The 18565-nt window shown below is 55.7% G+C and overlaps 6 protein-coding genes across 6 annotated transcripts; 3 read left to right on the top strand and 3 right to left on the bottom strand.

Annotated features, from left to right (window-relative positions):
• Positions 1-281: 281 nt before the first annotated feature.
• On the top strand, positions 282-6087 carry C8Q71DRAFT_165871 (IkappaB kinase complex IKAP component). The gene is made up of 24 exons (XM_047916717.1): positions 282-363; positions 417-637; positions 691-885; positions 934-1015; positions 1068-1148; positions 1202-1389; positions 1450-1825; positions 1885-1915; positions 1978-2090; positions 2141-2233; positions 2302-2853; positions 2913-3387; positions 3437-3595; positions 3649-3815; positions 3867-4000; positions 4051-4174; positions 4222-4316; positions 4371-4434; positions 4483-4620; positions 4670-4794; positions 4847-5009; positions 5065-5191; positions 5244-5371; positions 5424-6087. The coding sequence occupies exons 2-24, from the start codon at positions 428-430 to the stop codon at positions 5714-5716; spliced, it is 4113 nt and encodes a 1370-aa protein (XP_047776846.1). The 5' UTR covers positions 282-363; positions 417-427; the 3' UTR covers positions 5717-6087.
• On the bottom strand, positions 6022-8389 carry C8Q71DRAFT_165867 (uncharacterized protein). Its single transcript, XM_047916716.1, has 8 exons — positions 7796-8389; positions 7624-7734; positions 7506-7569; positions 7038-7443; positions 6641-6963; positions 6486-6582; positions 6373-6426; positions 6022-6316 (listed from the first exon to the last, which is right to left on the bottom strand). Exons 1-8 carry the CDS (start codon positions 8123-8125, stop codon positions 6139-6141), a joined length of 1563 nt encoding a protein of 520 aa, XP_047776845.1. The 5' UTR covers positions 8126-8389; the 3' UTR covers positions 6022-6138.
• Positions 8390-8677: 288 nt separating this feature from the next.
• Positions 8678-10442, bottom strand: C8Q71DRAFT_725368 (Saccharopine dehydrogenase-domain-containing protein; the record flags this gene model as incomplete). The annotated part of the gene is made up of 8 exons (XM_047921692.1): positions 8678-8871; positions 8925-9052; positions 9112-9167; positions 9222-9556; positions 9608-9873; positions 9934-10008; positions 10088-10337; positions 10406-10442. 8 exons carry the CDS (start codon positions 10440-10442, stop codon positions 8678-8680), a joined length of 1341 nt encoding a protein of 446 aa, XP_047776844.1.
• A 446-nt stretch (positions 10443-10888) lies between these two features.
• Positions 10889-12256, top strand: C8Q71DRAFT_771597 (uncharacterized protein). The gene is made up of 5 exons (XM_047924362.1): positions 10889-11430; positions 11483-11550; positions 11598-11722; positions 11773-11996; positions 12059-12256. Exons 1-5 carry the CDS (start codon positions 10969-10971, stop codon positions 12137-12139), a joined length of 960 nt encoding a protein of 319 aa, XP_047776843.1. The 5' UTR covers positions 10889-10968; the 3' UTR covers positions 12140-12256.
• A 324-nt stretch (positions 12257-12580) lies between these two features.
• On the top strand, positions 12581-16589 carry C8Q71DRAFT_771592 (p115 like vesicle tethering protein). Its single transcript, XM_047924361.1, has 13 exons — positions 12581-12726; positions 12775-13374; positions 13894-14081; positions 14135-14323; positions 14381-14467; positions 14520-14756; positions 14805-14865; positions 14922-15376; positions 15435-15547; positions 15598-15827; positions 15885-15938; positions 15989-16113; positions 16177-16589. Exons 2-13 carry the CDS (start codon positions 12831-12833, stop codon positions 16390-16392), a joined length of 2499 nt encoding a protein of 832 aa, XP_047776842.1. The 5' UTR covers positions 12581-12726; positions 12775-12830; the 3' UTR covers positions 16393-16589.
• Positions 16590-17149: 560 nt separating this feature from the next.
• C8Q71DRAFT_689010 (uncharacterized protein) lies at positions 17150-17458 on the bottom strand (the record flags this gene model as incomplete). Its single annotated transcript, XM_047919839.1, has 1 exon — positions 17150-17458. A coding segment is annotated over one exon (309 nt), but the record flags the coding sequence as incomplete, so codon positions are not given.
• Between the last annotated feature and the right edge of the window lie 1107 nt (positions 17459-18565).

Below are 18565 nucleotides of genomic sequence, written 5' to 3'. Positions count from 1 at the left end.
CCATTAGAACGTCAAGACGACGGATGTACGACACTCGTACTGCTCAATGAGCAGGTCGTCGACAGAGCCTGAGAGATTTTGTTGAGTCCAGCCTGATGCGCACAGCCACGAAGATGTCCCCAATACGAGGCTCCCATAGCTTCAGTTTAACGGGCGGTAGCAGCACAGGTAGTATATGGCAAAGGAGGAGGAGGAGGAGGAGTCTCGCCGAGACTCGAGAGAAAGCGCTGAGATGAGCAGATCTCAGTCGAGATCTTCAGCCACAGCTAAGATTTGCGCCTCGGACCTCAACTCGAGCCGAGGTTCAGTAGATCGAAGTCACTACAAACCACTGTGCGCTGTTCACAACTGGCGGAATATTCGGTACGTATCATGATAGAGATACCGTGGTAACTGACAAATCCTCTCTATCGCAGCATATCCTGGGATGCGTAACCTCTCGTCCTGGAAAGTCATCCCGACATGTCTTCAAGACCAATCGACATCTGAAGCGGCGGGGCGTTCATCTAAACGACGTATCTCACACGTCGTTGTTGATGTGGACGAAGATGCTTTGTTCGCTGCCTCAGAGGCCACGGACGCCAACAGCAGATCCGAGATAGATATTTGGAGACTTAGTGCTCAAGATGACGAGCAGGCAAGTTTCTGAGTGATCTGGAGCGAGAGCTGCTTTCTGAAGTCATATTCCAGCTCCCTACCAAGATTGCGGTATATAGTGCATCTGATGCCGTTTCATCCAATCCTTGGTCCGCTGGGTCAGCGCCACAGAGTACTGCAACTCAGGAAGTAATTAGTCTAAAACTGCTTCCGGACACCCGCACGATTGTCCTCATTACTCGTAGCGGCGATCTGTTGACACTTCTCCTCGAACATTCCGAGTCACAGGTAAGTCGGTTCCCGGAGGCAAAGACGTCGTGACCGATTGCCCATTAGTTCGACGTGGTTGGCTCAGTCGAGGCGGGGATTACCGCTGCCGCGTGGAGTCCCGACGACTCGTTGCTCGTCCTCACAACCGGTTCGCCGTCTCCCGAGGAATCATCTCACTGTCACTGAGTGATTCGATGCAGGCGACGAGAAACTGATCCTCATGACGTCTACGTTCGACGTCCTCGTTGAGGGCCCCTTGCACCCCACCGATTTCGGAGAAGGCTCGTTGTCACTGCTCTCGGTCTGACACCACACGCTGACCGTCCATCCTCAGATGCTCCAATCGCACTCGGATGGGGCGACAAGAAGACCCAATTCCATGGCTCCCTCGGAAAGAGCGCCGCACAGGCCGGCCTGGACCTGTCCACAGTTGGCACCAGCCCAGACGACGACAGCATGCCCCGCGTGAGCTGGCGGGGCGACGGCGCACTCTTCGTCGTCTCCGCGGTCTCCCCTGCCACTGTGAGCCCGCGCCCGGTCTACGTCCGCCGAGACAGTGGCTGATGTCCCCCCGCGTTGCAGGGAGAGAACACGCGCTCGCGCAGAATGGTCAGGGTATACTCGCACGAGGGCGCGCTGTCAAGCACGGCGGAGCCGGTCGCAGGCCTGGAGCATGCGCTTGCCTGGCGGCCGTCGGGAAACCTGATCGCCAGTACGCAGCGGTTCGGCGTAGAAGACGGGCTTGCGAAGGGCAAGGAAGGAAGGCACGACCTGGTGTTCTTCGAGCAGAACGGGCTGAGGCATGGTGAGTTTGCGCTGCGCGAGCGGAATGAGGGAAAACGCAAACCGGCGGAGAACGCGACCTCGAGGACGTGGGGATATAGGGTGAAGGAGCTGGCATGGAGTGCGGACTCGAATGTGCTCAGCATCTGGATCGAAAGTGATGACGAGGACATCGGTGAAGTCTCCAATGCCTTGGTTGAAGTGTCTTCGCGTGACTGATGCCACCTTGCGTAGTGCAACTCTGGACAACGGGTAACTACCATTGGTGAGCATCCACGGGCGACCATGTCACAAACACCCCGGTTTACTCTTGACTATGCAAGACAGGTATCTCAAGCAGGAGATCGCGGCGCCGCGTGACTCGTCCGGCGGTCCCGGACGTTTCACGTCCGTGACATGGCACCCGGAAGATGCCCTCCGGCTCATCCTCACAACATCTTGTGGGTGCTCATGCATTCACCCAGGCATCTCCGACTCACTATCTCCCCAGCTCAAATCATCCAGCGCACGTACATATGGGACACCTATGCATCTCGCAGTCAGCCACTCAACGACACCGGCTCCGTCGCCGTCTTTGATGGAAGTACGCGTACCTCCTCGCTCGCGACTCCGACGGGCACTGATTCTTTCTTCACTCTTACTGTGCCATAGCCAACATACTCCTCACGCCCTTCCGCACACAGAACGTCCCTCCTCCAATGTGTGCCTTCAGCCTCGGTCTCTCGCCATCAACGCCATCTGAGCCTCCGGCATCGAAGAATCCGCGCACTGCAGTCCCTATACACGCTGCCTTCGGTGCAGAGCAGGATGTCCTCAGTGTACTTTGGGAGTCAGGGCACGTGGAGGTGTACGACCTGCATATCAGGATTGGTCCAGGACGAGGCAAAGTCGTGTCACCCGAAAAGTTGTGGGCCGGCGACGTCAAGGGTGTGATTGAGCCCAATACCTCTCGATCGTATCGCCAGATTGTCGTTCTTGGAGCATCTAATGTTGGTAACACGGAAGACGGTGGCAAATCTGCCCGCCTCGCTGTCCTTGGAGCGGATACGGCTGCGTCTACGCCTGACGTGGTCCGTGTTGCGACACTAACACCCGATGGCCTGGTCGACGAGTTCGAACTCGAACTGCCTTCCCGTAATGGCAGGTTGTTGTCTGCGGATGATCTGGTCCTATGGCAAGCACCATTGGGTGACATATTCGAGAGTACGTCCCCATCATCGGTCCCTTACACTCTTGATCACTAATACCACCAACTTATTCAGTTGATCAACAGAACCCGATCCCGATCCTCAGATGCTCGTTCCCGGAGTTCTGCGCAACTGCGTCCCAGGTGTATACGACGCGCGCGGATGATCAGGCTGTACCGCTCTCCCTCTACGTTGGCCTCTCTCTCAGCGGCAAGCTCCATGTCGTCCGAGACGAAGGAACCGCGCGCACCCTCGCCAACAACGTGACCTCCTTCACAGTCGCTTCCGGCTTCCTCATCTACACAACGTCAGCCCATGTCGCCCAATTCGCACCACTCGACACCATAGTCGACCTATGCTCCTCCTCACCAGCGGGGTCAGAACTTCCCGAACTACCGACATGGGAGTCACGCCGTGTAGAGAGGGGCTCTCGGATAGTCACTGCGGTGCCGAGCACGATGAGCCTCGTGTTGCAGATGCCTCGTGGAAATCTCGAGACTATCAATCCGCGACCGCTCGTCATGGCAGTGGTGCGCCAGCACACCAACAGGTATGTGGTGTGACTCTCAGTGTATGAGACAAGTGTTGATATTCAACAGTGGTGAGTACGGGAAAGCCTTCGCGGCGTGCCGGAAGCACAGGGTCGAACTGAACGTCTTGGTCGAGCAAGACCAAGAGTCCTTCAAGACGAAGATACCGCAATTCGTGGAGCAGGTGGACGACGTCGACTATATCAACCTTTTCCTCACGAGCATAGGGTATGTACAGTAGATATTGCTCGTTGACCTACTCACAACTTTGTATCCGTCAGGCAAGGAAGTCTCCCCGCGGAAATTGTGGCGGAGCTATGCGACGGGATCCGCACGGAGCTGGAAATGCGAGACCTGGAGCGATATGTCAACTCTATATTGACTGCCCATGTCGTGAAAAGACCTCCGGATCACGAGGCTGCTCTGACCTTGCTGCTACGCCTCAAAGGTGCGTGACATACCCATTTGGAGGTTCGTCAATGCTAACGCGCTTCCACAGAAAGCGAGCCCCAGCTTGTCGAGGAAGCCGTGAAATACATCATCTTCTTGGTCGACGCCGACAAGCTGTTCGATACAGCACTCGGAATGTATGATTTCTCGCTTGTGCTCATGATTGCGCAGCATGCCCAAAAGGTACGTATCTCCTGTCTGTGTTCGATCGTAGGGCTTAGCATCCTCTTCAGGATCCGAGGGAGTATCTTCCGTTCCTGCGGGAGCTTCGGGCGCTCGATGCACACTACCAACGATTCCGGATAGATGACCACCTGAAGCGCTATGAGAAGGCCTTGAGAGACCTCAACGATGCTGGTAAGGTATTGTCAACATATTCAATGAATTATGCTCACTGGCTGTAGGTGCGGAGCGTTTCGATGAGGCGATGGCATATGTAGAGAAGCATCAGCTCTATGACGCAGCATTGGCCATTTGGCGGCCAACGGACCAGTATAAGGTATGGTATGAATCTAGAGGCTCCCTGCTGCAGTAGTGATGTATGTGTCTACAGTCGGTTCTGAACATCTACGGCGACTGGCTCTTCGAGCGCAGGGACTTCCATTCCGCTGCATTCGGTACGTGGAGCGACATCTGTTCGCAATAGGTGCTGACTACGCCGCTAGTGTTCCGCCAAGCGTCCAAACCGATGAAGGCGATGATTGCACATGAAAAAGCGCTCGAGTGGCAGGAGCTGTTCGAACTCGCAATACAAGAACAGCTGCCGCCTGACGAGCTGTCGTCTATGGCATACCGTGTCGCAGGTTTGTGCTCTCAATCGATGGTCACGCACTTTGCTCAGGGTCGTGACAGAGGACCTTGCTGCGAAGAAACGCTATTCGGATGCCGCTCGTTCACTGCTCGACTACGCCGAAGACGTTCGAGAAGCGGTCAAGACACTTGTGGAGGGAAGTCACTTCTCAGAGGCACGCCGAATTGTGAGTGGCAAGGTCATACTACGGATCAGAGGGGTTGCTCATAACTCGTCAGATTGCTCTGAGATCGTATCCAGAGCTGTTGGTCGAAATTGTGCACCCCGGTGCCCTTGAATGCCGGGCACAACTTGCACAGGACATTCACGAAATGAGGGAGCAACTGCGCAAGCAAGTCGCCCGACTGCGCGAGCTGCGTGTTCGCAAAGTCGAAGAACCAGGTAGGACGTGACAAAGTGCACTCTCATCACTGTAGTTCCTTACGCACTATACTAGACGCATTCTATGGAGTGGAGGACGTCGCACTCCATGATGTCGATGTCATGACCGATGTCTCTATGGCGCCGACTACCTTCACGCGCTACACGCAAGCACCATCGTCGGTCTCTCGGACCACATCCAAGTACGTATGCGTATGAACCTCGATAGCGTGGCTATTTACACAGGAATGTCAGGCGTAGCTCGCGCTCGAAGCGGAAGCTCGAACGTAAGGTCGGGTCAGGTAGAAAGGGGACTGTCGACGAGGAAGAGTACCTCTTGAAATCCGTCACCAAACTTGTAGGGAGGTTCAACACTACCCAAGGTCTGTCACTCTCTCAGTGCAGAGACCTTCACTGACATTGCCCCCAACACAGCCGATGCAGCGAGTCTGCTTTCTCATCTCCTCCAGTTCACCGAAGAGCACCAGAATGAGGCACGTTCACTCCAAGCCGACCTCCAATCCCTCGAGAATGAGCTACGCGATGCTGTCGAAGAAATATGGACCAAGCCTACGCCCGAGGGGGACGAAGCAGCAGATACGGCGCCTGAGGGGTGGGCTGCGCGGATGCAGGAACATGACAAGCAACGACAGGTCAATCCCCTCGACAAGGTCAGCAAGCCTGAGCTCGCCAAGCAGGAGTGGAAACTGAGGCTCCCTGTGAGCTGAGCTGGAATATGGAAGCATGAAAAACGATGTATCACTAGATACGTGATGTAGCCTTAGATTGCGGTGTGTCGTGATGCAAAACAGGATTAGTGGGGTTTGGGAATGGGGTTCGCCGTCCATGTAAGTTGGTTTCGCGCCTGTAACATACTCGTTTGCGTATTCGACACGACTCTTCGCGCCGCAAGGCATAGGAAGCGTGATTTGACTGTTACGAGAATGGGAATGTAAGGTTCAGAGTGTCTGGTCTCACACAAAGCCCACCTCGGGGCATGTGCATGAGCACTTGAGCTATATAGCCCTTGCCCATGGGCGAAGCTAGACTGACTGAAAATACGATTACAAGCTAGAGTACATACACGCAGTGAAAGCGATCCTTACAATCTGAATGCATATGAATGCAAACCATACGCAAAGCGACGTCATCAAGACTCGGCCAGGATGCGATTGGCCGTCTCGATGAGGTTGCTCTCCCCCGGGGAGGCATCCGCGGGTTTCTCGAACGGCGCAAGGCCGAACATGCGCCGCGCTGTCACGTCAGTGATATTCTCTATCCCGACCCGGCCGACAAATTGCGATTCGCCCTCGCCGCCGGGGAAGTCTCTGCAGTGCACCATTGGTCAACAGATTCTACCATGTGGATTTTTGGCACGACTTACAGTGGAGGTAGGCCCTGTGCAAACGTGGCCCGTTGGTCGCGGAGGTACCAGGCGCTGATTCGGCTCAAGTCAGTCATAACAGTTCGATGGTTCTGAACGATGCATCAACCCACTTCTGCTCCGTCAGTGGTATGGCAGGGATATACAGCACAGAGGAATCATTCACTCCAACATGCTCGCGCTCAACCGCATGCACAGTATCGCAATGCCCTGTTCCGTTCCCCGTCAGCCACCCTTCGCACACAAAATCAAACAAGGCACCACTTACAATACACCTGGTCGCCCGGCTCGACCCTCGGGATGCTTACCAACGTCTTTTCGAGGCACAGGTGCGGGTGGCTCTCCGCGTTGAGCTCCTGCGCCTTCCTGGGCACGCTCCCGGGGAACGCTGTGCTCTCGAGGTCGAGCACCCAGTCGTCCGGCGCGAGCGAGTCCGCGGGGGCGTCGGGGCGGAGCGCGAAGAACGGGCGGAGCATGATGTACGCCGTCGCGGGCTTGAGCATGGGGAGCACCTGCAGTGTGCCCTCGTGCGGGCCCGTGCTCGAGAGCGCCGTCCAGCCTTGCCAGGGGCGGAACACCGTGCACTGGTTCCTGAACGCCGAGAAGCACAGTCAGCGTACGTGCATTCCCAGTGATTCGACGCTGCGCGGGTGAGGAACACTCACGGTGCGTCGTACAAGTCCTGCTTCGCACTGAGCCTCGGCGCAACATCATATGCATCATGTTCCCTCCACGCCTCCACGTCCACCCGGCCATGGGCATCCTCGTGCTCCAATATCTTCGCGAAACACGCGCGGAAGTCGGGGTCCTCCCAACGTTCGACGCCGCCGCTGTCGACGTGCGGGCCGAGCGCGAAGACGCTCGGCCCTGGCGGGCGGATGCGCAGGCGGTCGAAGTACGCTATGGGCGTGCGTAGGCTCACGGCGGACGAGGGGGAGGCGGACGGCGCGGAGTTGTGCCAGAGCGAGAGGAGTGCGGCTTGCGTGGAGAGGAGCGCGGGGTGGGTGCGGGCGCGCAGCTGGGCGGGGCTCTGGTAGAGCTCGTAGAAGACGATGTTGTCGGCCGGTGCACCTGCGCGGTGATGTGCGTAAGGCAGAGTGAATTGATTGGGGGAATGACAGACGTATGCACACCTTTGACGCGGTCTCTGTTGGCCGCAATGTATTCACGGATGGACTGCTTCCATCCGAGGGCTTCCTACGGAGGCGTCAACTTAGAAGGCCGCTACACACATTGACTTGCGAGACAAACCTCTCGAGGCACGCCGCCTCTGACAATAACAACACCACGTTCCTTGATCTCTCGAATCTGCTCCACCGACAGACCGTTCGCGACGTCGGAGTACGGGATCTGCGGCACGACCTGCATAATGACTCTGTGAGCCACAACTCATTCATGTCAAACCTGCACTGAGGGTACTGACCTCACTGCCCTTCTGAGAGATCACCCGTACCTCCTTCTCAAGCTCCTTCAGCACGCTCCGCCACCGCGCCTCTATCAGCTGTGGGTTCCTGACAAGCTGGCGCTTCATTTCCGCGAACCGCTCCGGGAGGACGACCTGCTCTCCCTCCAACCCGCCAAAGATCAAGGTGATGTCCCCTTCCTTCTTCGGTCGTCGAGGGGCCCCAAGCGCTGTTTGAGGGGCATGGCTCGGGGTGTTGTCTGCGGGGTGCGTCGTCAATGTCGCGAGATTGCGCACGAGCCCGAAGGAAGAGCCCCTGGATCGTAGTGCCTTCCGCGACACGAGAAACATGGTCTGAGACTCTGAGTGGGTAGTCGAAATGGGGGAACGGTCATGTTAAAGGTCTTCATATACGATACCACCGATACCCGGCTATCGGCTCGCTGCATGAAGTCATGGTACTGTCAGGCGACGATAATGCGGCACGAAGCATGACTTCTCAGATCACTGGAGGCGGACTGATATCTCGTCTAGACCGTCGCCAACATGGCTGGCTGGCTGGCTGGCCGAGCCAGAGAGATTACACTAAACTTGATTCTGTGGATTTGCATTGCACAATTTCAACCAGGAATTCATACCTGAACAGGTGAAGAGGGCATTCGACAATTTTGGGGTCGCAGTGATGTGCACAAGTGGGATGCGCTTCCTGGACGCGGGGCCCCGCGCGATGTTCAGTTCTGCCGACATTTATCCGGGGAAACGCGGTCATTCCGTACGCAAGCTGGGACGACATCGTATAAGTACTGCAAACATCAACAGGCCCGCAATCAGCACGCTGCACGGATGAAGAAATGACCGCACATACAAACAAGATGACCTGAATATCGACACCCGTATCCCACCTCATCGCTGCTTCCTGCTCTCCTCCTCCGGCGAGAAGACATGGCTCTCAAACGAGAACGCCCCGGTCCCCTCCAGCCTCCTCACCAACACGTCGCCGAAAGCCGTTGCTGGTGTCAGAATCCCACCGCCCTGCGCCATCCGCGGGAGCCTATCCTTTTCCAGTGCGATCGCGAGCGCGCATTCGGAGACCATCTCTGCGTGGCGGTCAGCGTGCGGACGGCGGGGCGTGGAGGGATGCGATACGTACTGGCAGAGAGAAGGTAGCCTGGGTCGCCCCGCCCGTGTATGGCCGTCTTGATGTGCACCTCAGGCGCACCGGGGGCTGGGACTGACTTTGAGTAGTTCGTGATCTCGAAGAAGCCTGTCTGCATTTTCCTACATCGCACACCACTCAGCCTCAGCCCTGTGTCACGCGAATCGACAGAAAAGCATACTCCTTGGACGGGCCCTGGCCCGGTGGAATCCCAAACCGCTTGAAGAGCCACCGAACCTACAGAGCACCTCAGTTAGTCACAACCCACCGCCGTTATGTGAGACGCCATACCGGAGGGAACAGCAGCAACATCGCCATCGTCACCACGAACATCAGACTTGCGCTTGCGACACTCAACCGTCCCAGCGCGCCCTTCGCTGACCACCGCTCCATGCACTCGTCGTACGTGAACTCCGCTCCGTATTGCGCCCGCGCGAGCTCCTCTTGTTCCCCGGGTGATGCGCTCTTCGCCGCCGTCGCCGCCGCGGCTACAGTATTGAGGCCCCACGAACGCTGGACGATCGCGCGGTTCGCGGAGGCCATGAAGAACTGCATCGCGTACCGCTTCGAGTCGGAGAACGGGATCTCATACCAGAGCCTGCCTTTCACGCCCGGCTTGCCAGTCGCTACGCCCAGTCAGCCGCTCTATTTCAGAAGATTGGGGTGAGGAGACGCACCAGGCGCCAGCGCGTAGTCGACCGAAGCCTCCTGCAGCTTGTCGATCGGCACGTTCTCCACGATGGCCATCAACGACGCCTGCGTGCCTCCGGAGAACCCGCCTTTTGCGCGGTAGACTGAGAGCGAGTCCCCGAGCGACGCCTGCGGGCCAGCAGCCGCCTTTAGGGTCTTGTTGGCGAGGTAGACGGTGAGGTCCGCGGGCACGGAGTCGAACCCGCAGGAAGGTATGAGGAGCACGCCGGCTTTGGCGGCGACGTAGTCGTACCTGCGCAAGGGGAACAAGGGTTGTACTCCGATGCTGCGGGGCAATGAGGGGTGAACTCACTTCAGGACCATCTCCCTGATCCACGCCGTCTCTCCGCACAGGTCCACATAGTGTCTTCGGTGCTTCAGACACGCCCTGTGCTCGCCAGCGTCAGCATCCACGCTCACGCCCCTCGCCATGACATGCGCGCGCCCGCCGACGTAAAGAAACTCACTTCAAGACCGTTTCACCCCAATACATGAATGGTCCCACTGTACTGATGACCACTCGCGCGCTCTTGACCGCCTCCTCGACCTGCTCCTGCTTGCTCACATCCATCGGATAGAATTTCACGGTGTGGTCAAGCGCATATCTCTGCCTGAGCGCGACGAGCTTTGCGAGTGAACGCCCCGCGACGCTGAAAGTGAAGGACGCGCGCTGCGGGTGGTGCGCGAGGTAGTCGACGATCAGGCGTCCGGTAAACCCTACACAGTCGATTCGCGGTCTCGTCAGCGATCCGGCGGTGGGCAACGGCGACTTCGAGGATGCTCACCGGTAGCACCGAGTACAATGATGTCAGCGGTCGCCATTGACCGATAATAACCAGTCTGTTGATTCTATGTTGGCTCGAGAGTAAGAAGTGAGGCACCAGAGGGGGAGGAACGAGTGATAGACAAGCTGGAGGCGATGTGATGGCAGTAAGTTATAGGAGGCATGCAGGACGAACGACGACATTGATTGCGCACGCACAGCTCCGCCTGTTTGCCCGGGCCCGAAGTACTTAAGTATAACAAAACGCAAGTACTGCGAAACCCTGTAGTGGTCGGCTAACAGCCCTGTCCTGACTAACCTCCTAATTCCCAGCGACTCCTCGACATCATAGCCCAGTCAAATACAGAGTTGCGACTGTTGCAGGCGACGATGAACTTCTGCACAAACAACGACGCTGCGACATTGTCTGCAAGCGGGTGTCGCGTAGATCATGTGATTGTGTGCACCGCGAGCGCCACTGAGACATCAATGCATAATATCACCTCCTCTATTCTGCTGCCTCATTCATCTCAATCTAGCTTGCTCTCGTCGACTTCACAAAAGATAGCAAACAACGTGGCAGACATGCGGGGACGCAGCCGCAGCAGAGACAGACACCGCCAAGAGCGACCGGACGACTCGCGGGGCAGCCCGAGCCGCCGCGCACACAGCAGGTCGAAGTCTGGAGAGCGGCACCGCGACTCAGGCAAAGGAAAGGAGCGGGAAGACAAGGGGAAAGAGCGAGAAGCAGACAGACAACATGGGAGGCATCATAGACGGAGGTCGGGCTCGCGGTCGCACAGTCCACGGCGGCACCACCGAAGACACTCGCGGTCGCACTCGGGCCATAGGCGGCATGGCCGCTCGGCGTCGCCCTCGCCCTCGCGGGGACATCATTCGAAGGAGAGGCGGAAACGGAGGAGATCGCGCTCGCGCTCGACTTCAAGCAGCTCATCCTCCAGCGACTCGGACGACAGTCGGCACAGGCGGAGGAAGGAGAAGAAGCGTAGACACAAAGAGAAGAAAGAGCGCAAGAAAGAGAAGAAGGTGCGTCGACACCCTCTCTCTCGTCGCTCAGCCCTGATGCTCACTCCCGCAGAAGAAAAAGGCCAGTGTCAGCGCCGTGAGCCACCAGTGGGGCAAGTACGGTATCATCTCCGAGTCCGAGTGCGTCCGCCGCTCCCTGTTGTGTACCTCCTTACTCACATCCGTAGCCTCTACACAAAGGAGCAGGAATTCCGCGCGTGGCTCGTCGAGGAGCGCAAGATCAACCCCGAGACAATCTCCAAGGACCAGACCAAGAAGGAATTTGCGCGGTTCGTGGAGGACTACAACACCGGTGCGTCGCGCGCCCCTCCAACATGAGCCCACGCTGACTTCGCCGCCCAGCGACTCTCCCGCACGAGAAGTTCTACCATATGGAGGCCTACGAGCGACGGATGACCGCGCTCCGCTCGGGCGAGTACCTCCCCCCAGCCGACGACTCCTACGACCCGAACGCGGACCTGCGCGCGCTCCAGAGCACACACAAGCGCAAGACCGTCGAGCGCGAAACGTATATGAGCAAGGAGCAGCTCGAAGCGCTGCGTCAGGTGCAAGCAGAGCGCATCCAGGTGAGTGCCGTGTGGCTGCAGCGTGTGCTGGTCGACGGGGGTTGGGGCTGATGCGTGTTCAGGCGGGCAAGATGAAGTTGCTCGGGATGGACGTCAAGCAAAACATGGGCGTGCGTATGGATGGGACCATGTTCGACGGATGAGGACGACCACTCTAATTCTTCTGTGTCCGTACATAATGCACGGCGCTGCATTGTCGTTCTCATTGTACAATACACAGTGTATTAGTTAGTGCCCAATTAGTGCCCTTGCACCCTGTACCGGCGCCGCCCACAACGTATCAGCCCGCATATAAGTAAGCGCTGACGAGATTCCGGCTTTCGTTGTCAATATTTCAATTCTGAGCTTCAACGGCATGCCGCCTTCCTAGGATCGAGCTCTGCGCAAAACGCAAAACGCAAAACGCAAAATTACCTTGCAACTCGAAGGTTTTTCGAGTGTCAAATCAACGTGTGTATGTTGTGTGTATGTACGAGGACTCGTGGCGCGACGCGCCGCAGGCCCGCAAAATCCAATCACGTGTTTAGCGTTTGAAACCCTATGTAAGAAACTTACCTAATGGCCGTACTTACTTACATACCGTTTGAAACATCACTCTAGTTTCATACAGAACGCTACTGCGTGGTCGGCGTGTTCGTCGGTTCTACTCTCCGTCTCTACCGCCTGCACTTGGTCTGTGAGATATCCTTCAGAGATAGTTGTGCGAGCATAGTGTGGGACCGCATTGGATGTGAGTAATTCGCGGACAATCGGTCGCGGTAGTCTCACTGCCGCACAGATTAAGGACGCGCCAGGGCTACTGTGCTACGGAACGGAAGAAATCCTGTGTCCAGAATGGAATTCATCAACCAAACCTACTTTGCACTACGAGGGCCGCAGGGTGCCCCGCAGTCAGCACCAGAAACCATAGCTCGTTTGGCCGACCGACTCTCACCCTCCACCCTTCTCGCCGACCGTCGTGCGGCTGTTCTCTCGCTCAAGGGTCTCTCGCGCGACCATAGAGCGGATGTCGGCAAATACACGCTTTCCGGCCTCATAGATGTGCTCCTGAACGACGCCGAGATTGATGCGGACATAGGAAAGGCCGTTCTCGAGACATTGAACGTCTTGTGCGAAGCCGACGACACCGCTAGCCCGCACGCACGCGAGCTGGGCTTCCGGCATACAGATCAAGTCTTGAAGGACGAGAAGGTCGCCCACAAGCTCTTCGCGCTCCTAGCGGACCATTCATTCTACCTTCGCGTGTCCATCCTTCAATTCCTGTCGACTCTGTTGCAGAACCGACGTCAGGTCGTCCAGGGATATTTCTTGAAAGCTCCCGTGGGCCCGACCAGCTTTGTCGCCGTTCTCGAAGAGAAGCGAGAGATTATCCGACATGGTATGTCTGTTCACCTTTTCGTCGTAGTGTGGTCTGCTCCTGGGCGCCGTCCATGCTGTTCTGCTGCACCAGACCGAATACCTTCCAGCCGAATATGTCGTTCCGAGACATGTACCACTCGGGGACAGTGCCCGCTTCAAGGCCAGAAGTTGCACTGCCGTCCCGGACAGAGCCACACTCATTCATATGTCAAGCCAAAACATACATACTGGCTGTGTCAGCATGACTGTGAGCTACACGAGCTATAGCACTAGCCCCGGATGGCCATGTCCATTCCTCCACTCGGTTAGCCCAGCCTTCCATTCCTGACTTGTGTGGTCTTCTGCTTACATGGCTAGCGGGCGGGAACATCGTATATGCCTGGCGAGTAGAAGTGTTGGCCCTAGGAGAGACTCGATGACTTGCCAAGCCCGAGCCACGTCGCCGCCCCCTTGACAGATTGCGTCTGCTGGCGTTTAGTCTCTTCATGTGCATCGCTCCTCCATGTTTGAAGTCACCTCCTGACGCTTTGCTCGGCAGAGGCCATCTTCGACATACAATCACTCATCTCGCAGAGTCCCGAGATCCAGAAGATACTCGCGTTCGAGGGCGCGTTCGAGCGACTGTTCACGATCGTGACATCCGAGGGCGGCATCGAGGGTGGAGTTGTCGCGCACGATGCGCTCGCCTGCATCGACGGCCTGCTCAGATACAACCAGTCCAATCAGGTATGGCCTCCGCGGATATCGCGCATACAGTCGAGACAGCTGATGACGTCCAGAGCTATATGCGTAATAGCCCACTGCCGCCCATCTTGCTGTCGATTCTCGGGTTCCCGCCCGCACTTCCCCACGATCAGTCGCCGCCGCAGGGCTTCGCCTTGCAGCTATGGGACGTCCCGCAGAAGCGCACGAACACTGCAATGGCGGTCGGCATCGTCGGACTTCTCGCCAGGAGCGGAGGGGGCAATGTAAGTGAGCTGCAGTCCTTCGCTGCTGGAGTCCAGTTGGTTGATGATGTATGCTAGATGGCTGACCCTTTGGCATTCGCCTTCAGCCGTTGTCTCATTGAGATAGGTCTTGCGTCCAACTTCCCGACGTCAATCAAGACTCAGGTGCGTACTGTGACTAATTATTTGTCCTTTTTCAAATTCATGTGCGACCCAGGCGCTGCGTATCCTACCCAGCAACTTGAGTAGCTTCCCCTTTGGGCAGATGATGATGACCCCATACGTGCCCGTACCGGAGACGAACGGCGAAGAGTGGGACCGCTTAGAGCCGGCATCTGCCCTGGACATCTTGGTCGAGCTCATCCTCCATGGCGAGTACAATGGCATCCTTGAGGGCGAACGCCGGACGAAGGAGGTTTTGGAACTAAGGGCTGCTGCGCTTGGCGTGTTCCAGGTGCGGCCGCGATGTCATGTTCGCTGTGTCAACTAACAGGCTCCGCAGAACTTCGTCCAACGAGAAGAAATTGCGGAGGCGATCGTGCAGGGGATGGCTTCGCCGCCAGGTGCGTCCTATCGATCTATACAATCCTAAAAGACGAGCCTAATCACCGCACACTAGAATCCGCACCTGCCACACCCCTCCTAGATGCGCTCACCGCGGCACACACCACGCCCCTCCGCATAAGCACCGTGACGGCGACACACATGGCGTGTCTGCTCTTCTCGCATCTCTTGCGCGCGTCCACGCACGCCAAGACCCTCGCGCGCTCCATCGTCCCCCCAAGCGCATTCTCTGCGCGCGCGGGTGGCAGCTTCTTCGTTCCTGCGGACGGTGGCGCGCCACCGCCACCACCGGAGGAGGAGCCTGAGCAGGAGGAACCGCAGACGCTGCTGCAAATTCTGAGCGAGCATCTGTCACTGGCGTTCCTCTCCCGCAGCCGTGAGGACACCTCGGATCGGGAGGCGAGGGAGTGGGATCGGTTGTTGGTAGGCTATTTGACGCTGCTGTCACAGTGGCTGTGGGAGGACCCGCAGGCGACGAGACAGTTCTTGGAGGCGGGTGCATTGGGGATCGTGAGTGACTGTCCCTACGTGCTGTGGCGAACGACCATGGTGCTGATGCGCCTCACAGCTTGTAGAGCCCATCAACCAGATGTCGGAGACGGACACGCTCGTCCCTGCGTTGTGCGTCTTCCTGCTCGGCGTTTGCTATGAATTCAACCGGGAGCCCGGTGAGATCACACGGTCCGCCAATCCCCCTGTGCATTTCCCTATTTCGTGCTGACGCTCCTCAGCTCGACGATCCACTCGATCCTGACCCGCCTCGGAGTCGACATGCTCGTCGGACGCGTCATCCGCCTGCGGGAAGACGACCGCTTCAAGGCGATCGGGCCCGATACGCTCGTCCTCACGCCTCCCAGCGCGCCGTCGCACCTCCAGGCGGGGCCCGCGGCAAAGCCCGAGGTCGAGGAGGGCGAGATGTGGTTCGATTGGGCGTTCGTCGACTTCTGGAAGTCGAATTATTGTGAGTGGGCGTATGCGTGTACGGGAGGTCATTAGCTGACTATGCGCCTGCGGGCAGATACGGTGCAGAAGGGGTTGCATGCGGATCCCAACTCGTTGTCGTCCTCACCAGGTGAGTAGCTTACCACCAGGGTATGACCTTTGACTTGAGTTCCTCTGTAGGCATGGGCGAGACAGCCATGCTCGTCGCCTCCCTCAAAGACGTTATCCGCAACCAGGCGAAAGAGATCGATACCCTCCGTGCACAACTTCAGGAGCTCACTGCCGAAGCCCAGAAACCCGACGAGGTGCGTTCCACTACCCGCCCGTCTCTTCACACGTGCGCTTTCACTGACAAGCACGATGAATAGAGCGAGGCATTGCGCGCAGAGGCTGCGCGGCTCGCGGAGGAGGCGCGCGCCGTGGAGGAGAAGCAGCGCGAGGTGGAGAAGGAGCAAGAGGACCTGTTGGTGCTCCTGGACGAACTGAACAGTAAGCGGAGGCGAGACAAGCAGCGGATGCGGGAGGCCGCGATGGAAGTGTCGGAGGACGAGGGGGACGATGAAGAGGAGGAAGAGGAAGAGTAATCTCGACCGAAGCTGTTCCGTTGTGGATTGTGTCTGCTGTTGCATATATATGGGACTTATGAGCAGGTACGGACCCGGGGCTCGGAAGTTAGCTGAGTAAGTATGCCCACGGGCCACCAGTGCCAGCCGGAGTCTAAATTGTAGTCTGTTGTACTGCACGCACACTGCAGGGCCAAAGCAGCCCGCTGAGCACAAAATGGGCATGGCAGCCAGCTCGGTGCAACCAGCTGTAAGTAAAACACCCACACTGAAAAAGAAATGTTGAGTTCAACACGAACTTGAGCATCTACCACGTATTTATGTAAGCATGCGGCGGGTGCCCGTTACTACTTAACTTACATTGAGGCTTACATGTGTTCACTGCAAATTCTCTGAGGCTGACGTTTATACTCAATATCTAACTGTAGCGGCGCAAGCGCCGTCCCCGACTCCATGTGGGTGCCTGAACCGTAATATGAATGAACATCGATTGAGCAGTGAGGGTGGTGTAGATAAGATGATACAATAATCTACATAGATTTCAAACTCTGCTTTTAGTGGTACAACATAGACCTAAAGCGGAACATAAGTATCAGCATCACTACTGTATACTAATGCTGTCTCCTTCTGGGTCAGATACACCTGTGTGTTCCAGCAGTACAGTTGGTTGATCATCTGCATGTTTAGAGTTGTCATGCATAAAAGCCTCTGCAGGATGTTCTGTAAAACCTGCTGTTTCTTCTTGGAAGATTTCATCACTTTTTTGGTGAATGTCTTGGATGAATTGAGCATCAACACCAGGAAGAACACCATCATCTGGAAATTGATCTATGTTACTCTGATCCAACAGGATCTGCTCATATAATCTGTTATGGTGCTTCAACCAAAGAAGAAAATGCCATATTTTGGCTTTTCGCACTCTGAATGTATTGCCCAGGTCACTGGCTTTGATTTTATGAGGTCCAATAGATACAACTGAGAGATACCCAGTGATGTCTGCAGGAGTTCTAGGAAGCACTGTTGTTGTTGATATGACATTCATATCACGTGTTATGGTGTTTCCATGAAAAATCTTTGGCTGTCCAGGTACCTGCAAAACAGACATGTTATGCACTATGTTGGGGATTTGATTCATATTATAGATCTTTGTTTTCAATCTATGGGCACTGCTAGAGCACACAGAGCAGATGAGAGGAGAATGCCATTGTGTTGCTTTCCAATAATTGTATGCACATTGTAGCTCAGTCTCAGTGCTAGGTATGGTAAGCCAATTCATTTCTTCACTGAGGTATGATTGCTTTAGTTGTATGCTCTTGTCTTGTCTTTTCAACCTTCTATAGTCTCTTTGATACTGAACTTGCCACTGTTTCCTTATTTCTGGGAGTGTGTTATGGAATATTGCATTTATCACAGCATCACCATAGTATGCAATCAAGATACTTTCAACAATATTGCATGGATTTGGCACATTAGATAACATGTTGCCACTGTATGTCACAGCTGTGAAGTATTGTTGGTACACTTCAGCAATACTCAAGTCACTGATATATTGCTTAATGGCCAATATCTTGGAAACCAGTATTTGCATTGCTCTTGTTTTGCTCTTCATGTGGTCAGTCTGAAATATGGTGTAACAATGATCTAAAATGTCCTTGTCTAAACATTTCAGTTGGCTGAGAATATGAGGGTCTATATCAGGAACTGTACTTGAATGAGCAACATCATGTGTTATACTGGAAAGCATAGGAGATTGGCATAGACATTTCAGAATCTTGCAGCCATATAATTGTATATAGTAATGCTTCAAAATTATATATCTACAGTGGAATAGTGAACTGAGCAGCAGAGAGCAGTTGCATGTTTGGCACAGGAGAACATCTGACATATTTGCCAATAACACTTTAGATGAGTTGAAATGCTGCAGTAGTTGCTTAGCCAAAGATGCTTTGGATTGCCTGATACCTTGTGTCTGATCAACACATGTACAAACAGCAGCCCATAATTCAGCTCTGGTAAGGGATTGTAATTGCTGCAGGTAATAATCATCAGTATAATAGAACCATGAAGGATTGCTATTCATGATGCCTTGGACTGTGTCATTAGGGACACTTGCAATTGTACGTGGTATGCTGTCTGATGATGAGACTGGTATATAGTCTGCAGAATCATCTGGTAAAACTGGTAGTGGGCCTGA

This window comes from Rhodofomes roseus, assembly GCF_022264815.1.
Source record: "Rhodofomes roseus strain CIRM-BRFM 1785 chromosome Unknown C8Q71scaffold_16, whole genome shotgun sequence".
Taxonomy (NCBI): Eukaryota; Fungi; Basidiomycota; class Agaricomycetes; order Polyporales; family Fomitopsidaceae; genus Rhodofomes; species Rhodofomes roseus.
The sequence above is the reverse complement of the archived record's forward strand: the minus strand, read 5'-3'. Positions and strand labels throughout refer to the sequence as shown.

What these genes read in the sequence shown, in the direction of transcription:
- C8Q71DRAFT_165871 (XM_047916717.1), top strand. Translation starts at nt 428, where the DNA reads ATGCGTAACCTCTCGTCCTGGAAAGTCATCCCGACATGTCTTCAAGAC. An exon ending in GTGCGCCAGCACACCAACAG is followed by an intron (nt 3,388 to 3,436) that starts GTATGTGGTGTG and finishes GATATTCAACAG; the next exon opens with TGGTGAGTACGGGAAAGCCT. An exon ending in CTTGCTGCTACGCCTCAAAG is followed by an intron (nt 3,816 to 3,866) that starts GTGCGTGACATA and finishes GCGCTTCCACAG; the next exon opens with AAAGCGAGCCCCAGCTTGTC.
- C8Q71DRAFT_165867 (XM_047916716.1), bottom strand. Translation starts at nt 8,125, where the DNA reads ATGTTTCTCGTGTCGCGGAAGGCACTACGATCCAGGGGCTCTTCCTTC. An exon ending in TCTCTCAGAAGGGCAGTGAG is followed by an intron (nt 7,735 to 7,795) that starts GTCAGTACCCTC and finishes GTCATTATGCAG; the next exon opens with GTCGTGCCGCAGATCCCGTA. An exon ending in CAGGACTTGTACGACGCACC is followed by an intron (nt 6,964 to 7,037) that starts GTGAGTGTTCCT and finishes CTCGGCGTTCAG; the next exon opens with GAACCAGTGCACGGTGTTCC.
- C8Q71DRAFT_771597 (XM_047924362.1), top strand. Translation starts at nt 10,969, where the DNA reads ATGCGGGGACGCAGCCGCAGCAGAGACAGACACCGCCAAGAGCGACCG. An exon ending in GGTATCATCTCCGAGTCCGA is followed by an intron (nt 11,551 to 11,597) that starts GTGCGTCCGCCG and finishes TCACATCCGTAG; the next exon opens with CCTCTACACAAAGGAGCAGG. An exon ending in CGTGGAGGACTACAACACCG is followed by an intron (nt 11,723 to 11,772) that starts GTGCGTCGCGCG and finishes TTCGCCGCCCAG; the next exon opens with CGACTCTCCCGCACGAGAAG.
- C8Q71DRAFT_771592 (XM_047924361.1), top strand. Translation starts at nt 12,831, where the DNA reads ATGGAATTCATCAACCAAACCTACTTTGCACTACGAGGGCCGCAGGGT. An exon ending in GAGCCCGGTGAGATCACACG is followed by an intron (nt 15,548 to 15,597) that starts GTCCGCCAATCC and finishes GACGCTCCTCAG; the next exon opens with CTCGACGATCCACTCGATCC. An exon ending in AAGCCCAGAAACCCGACGAG is followed by an intron (nt 16,114 to 16,176) that starts GTGCGTTCCACT and finishes CACGATGAATAG; the next exon opens with AGCGAGGCATTGCGCGCAGA.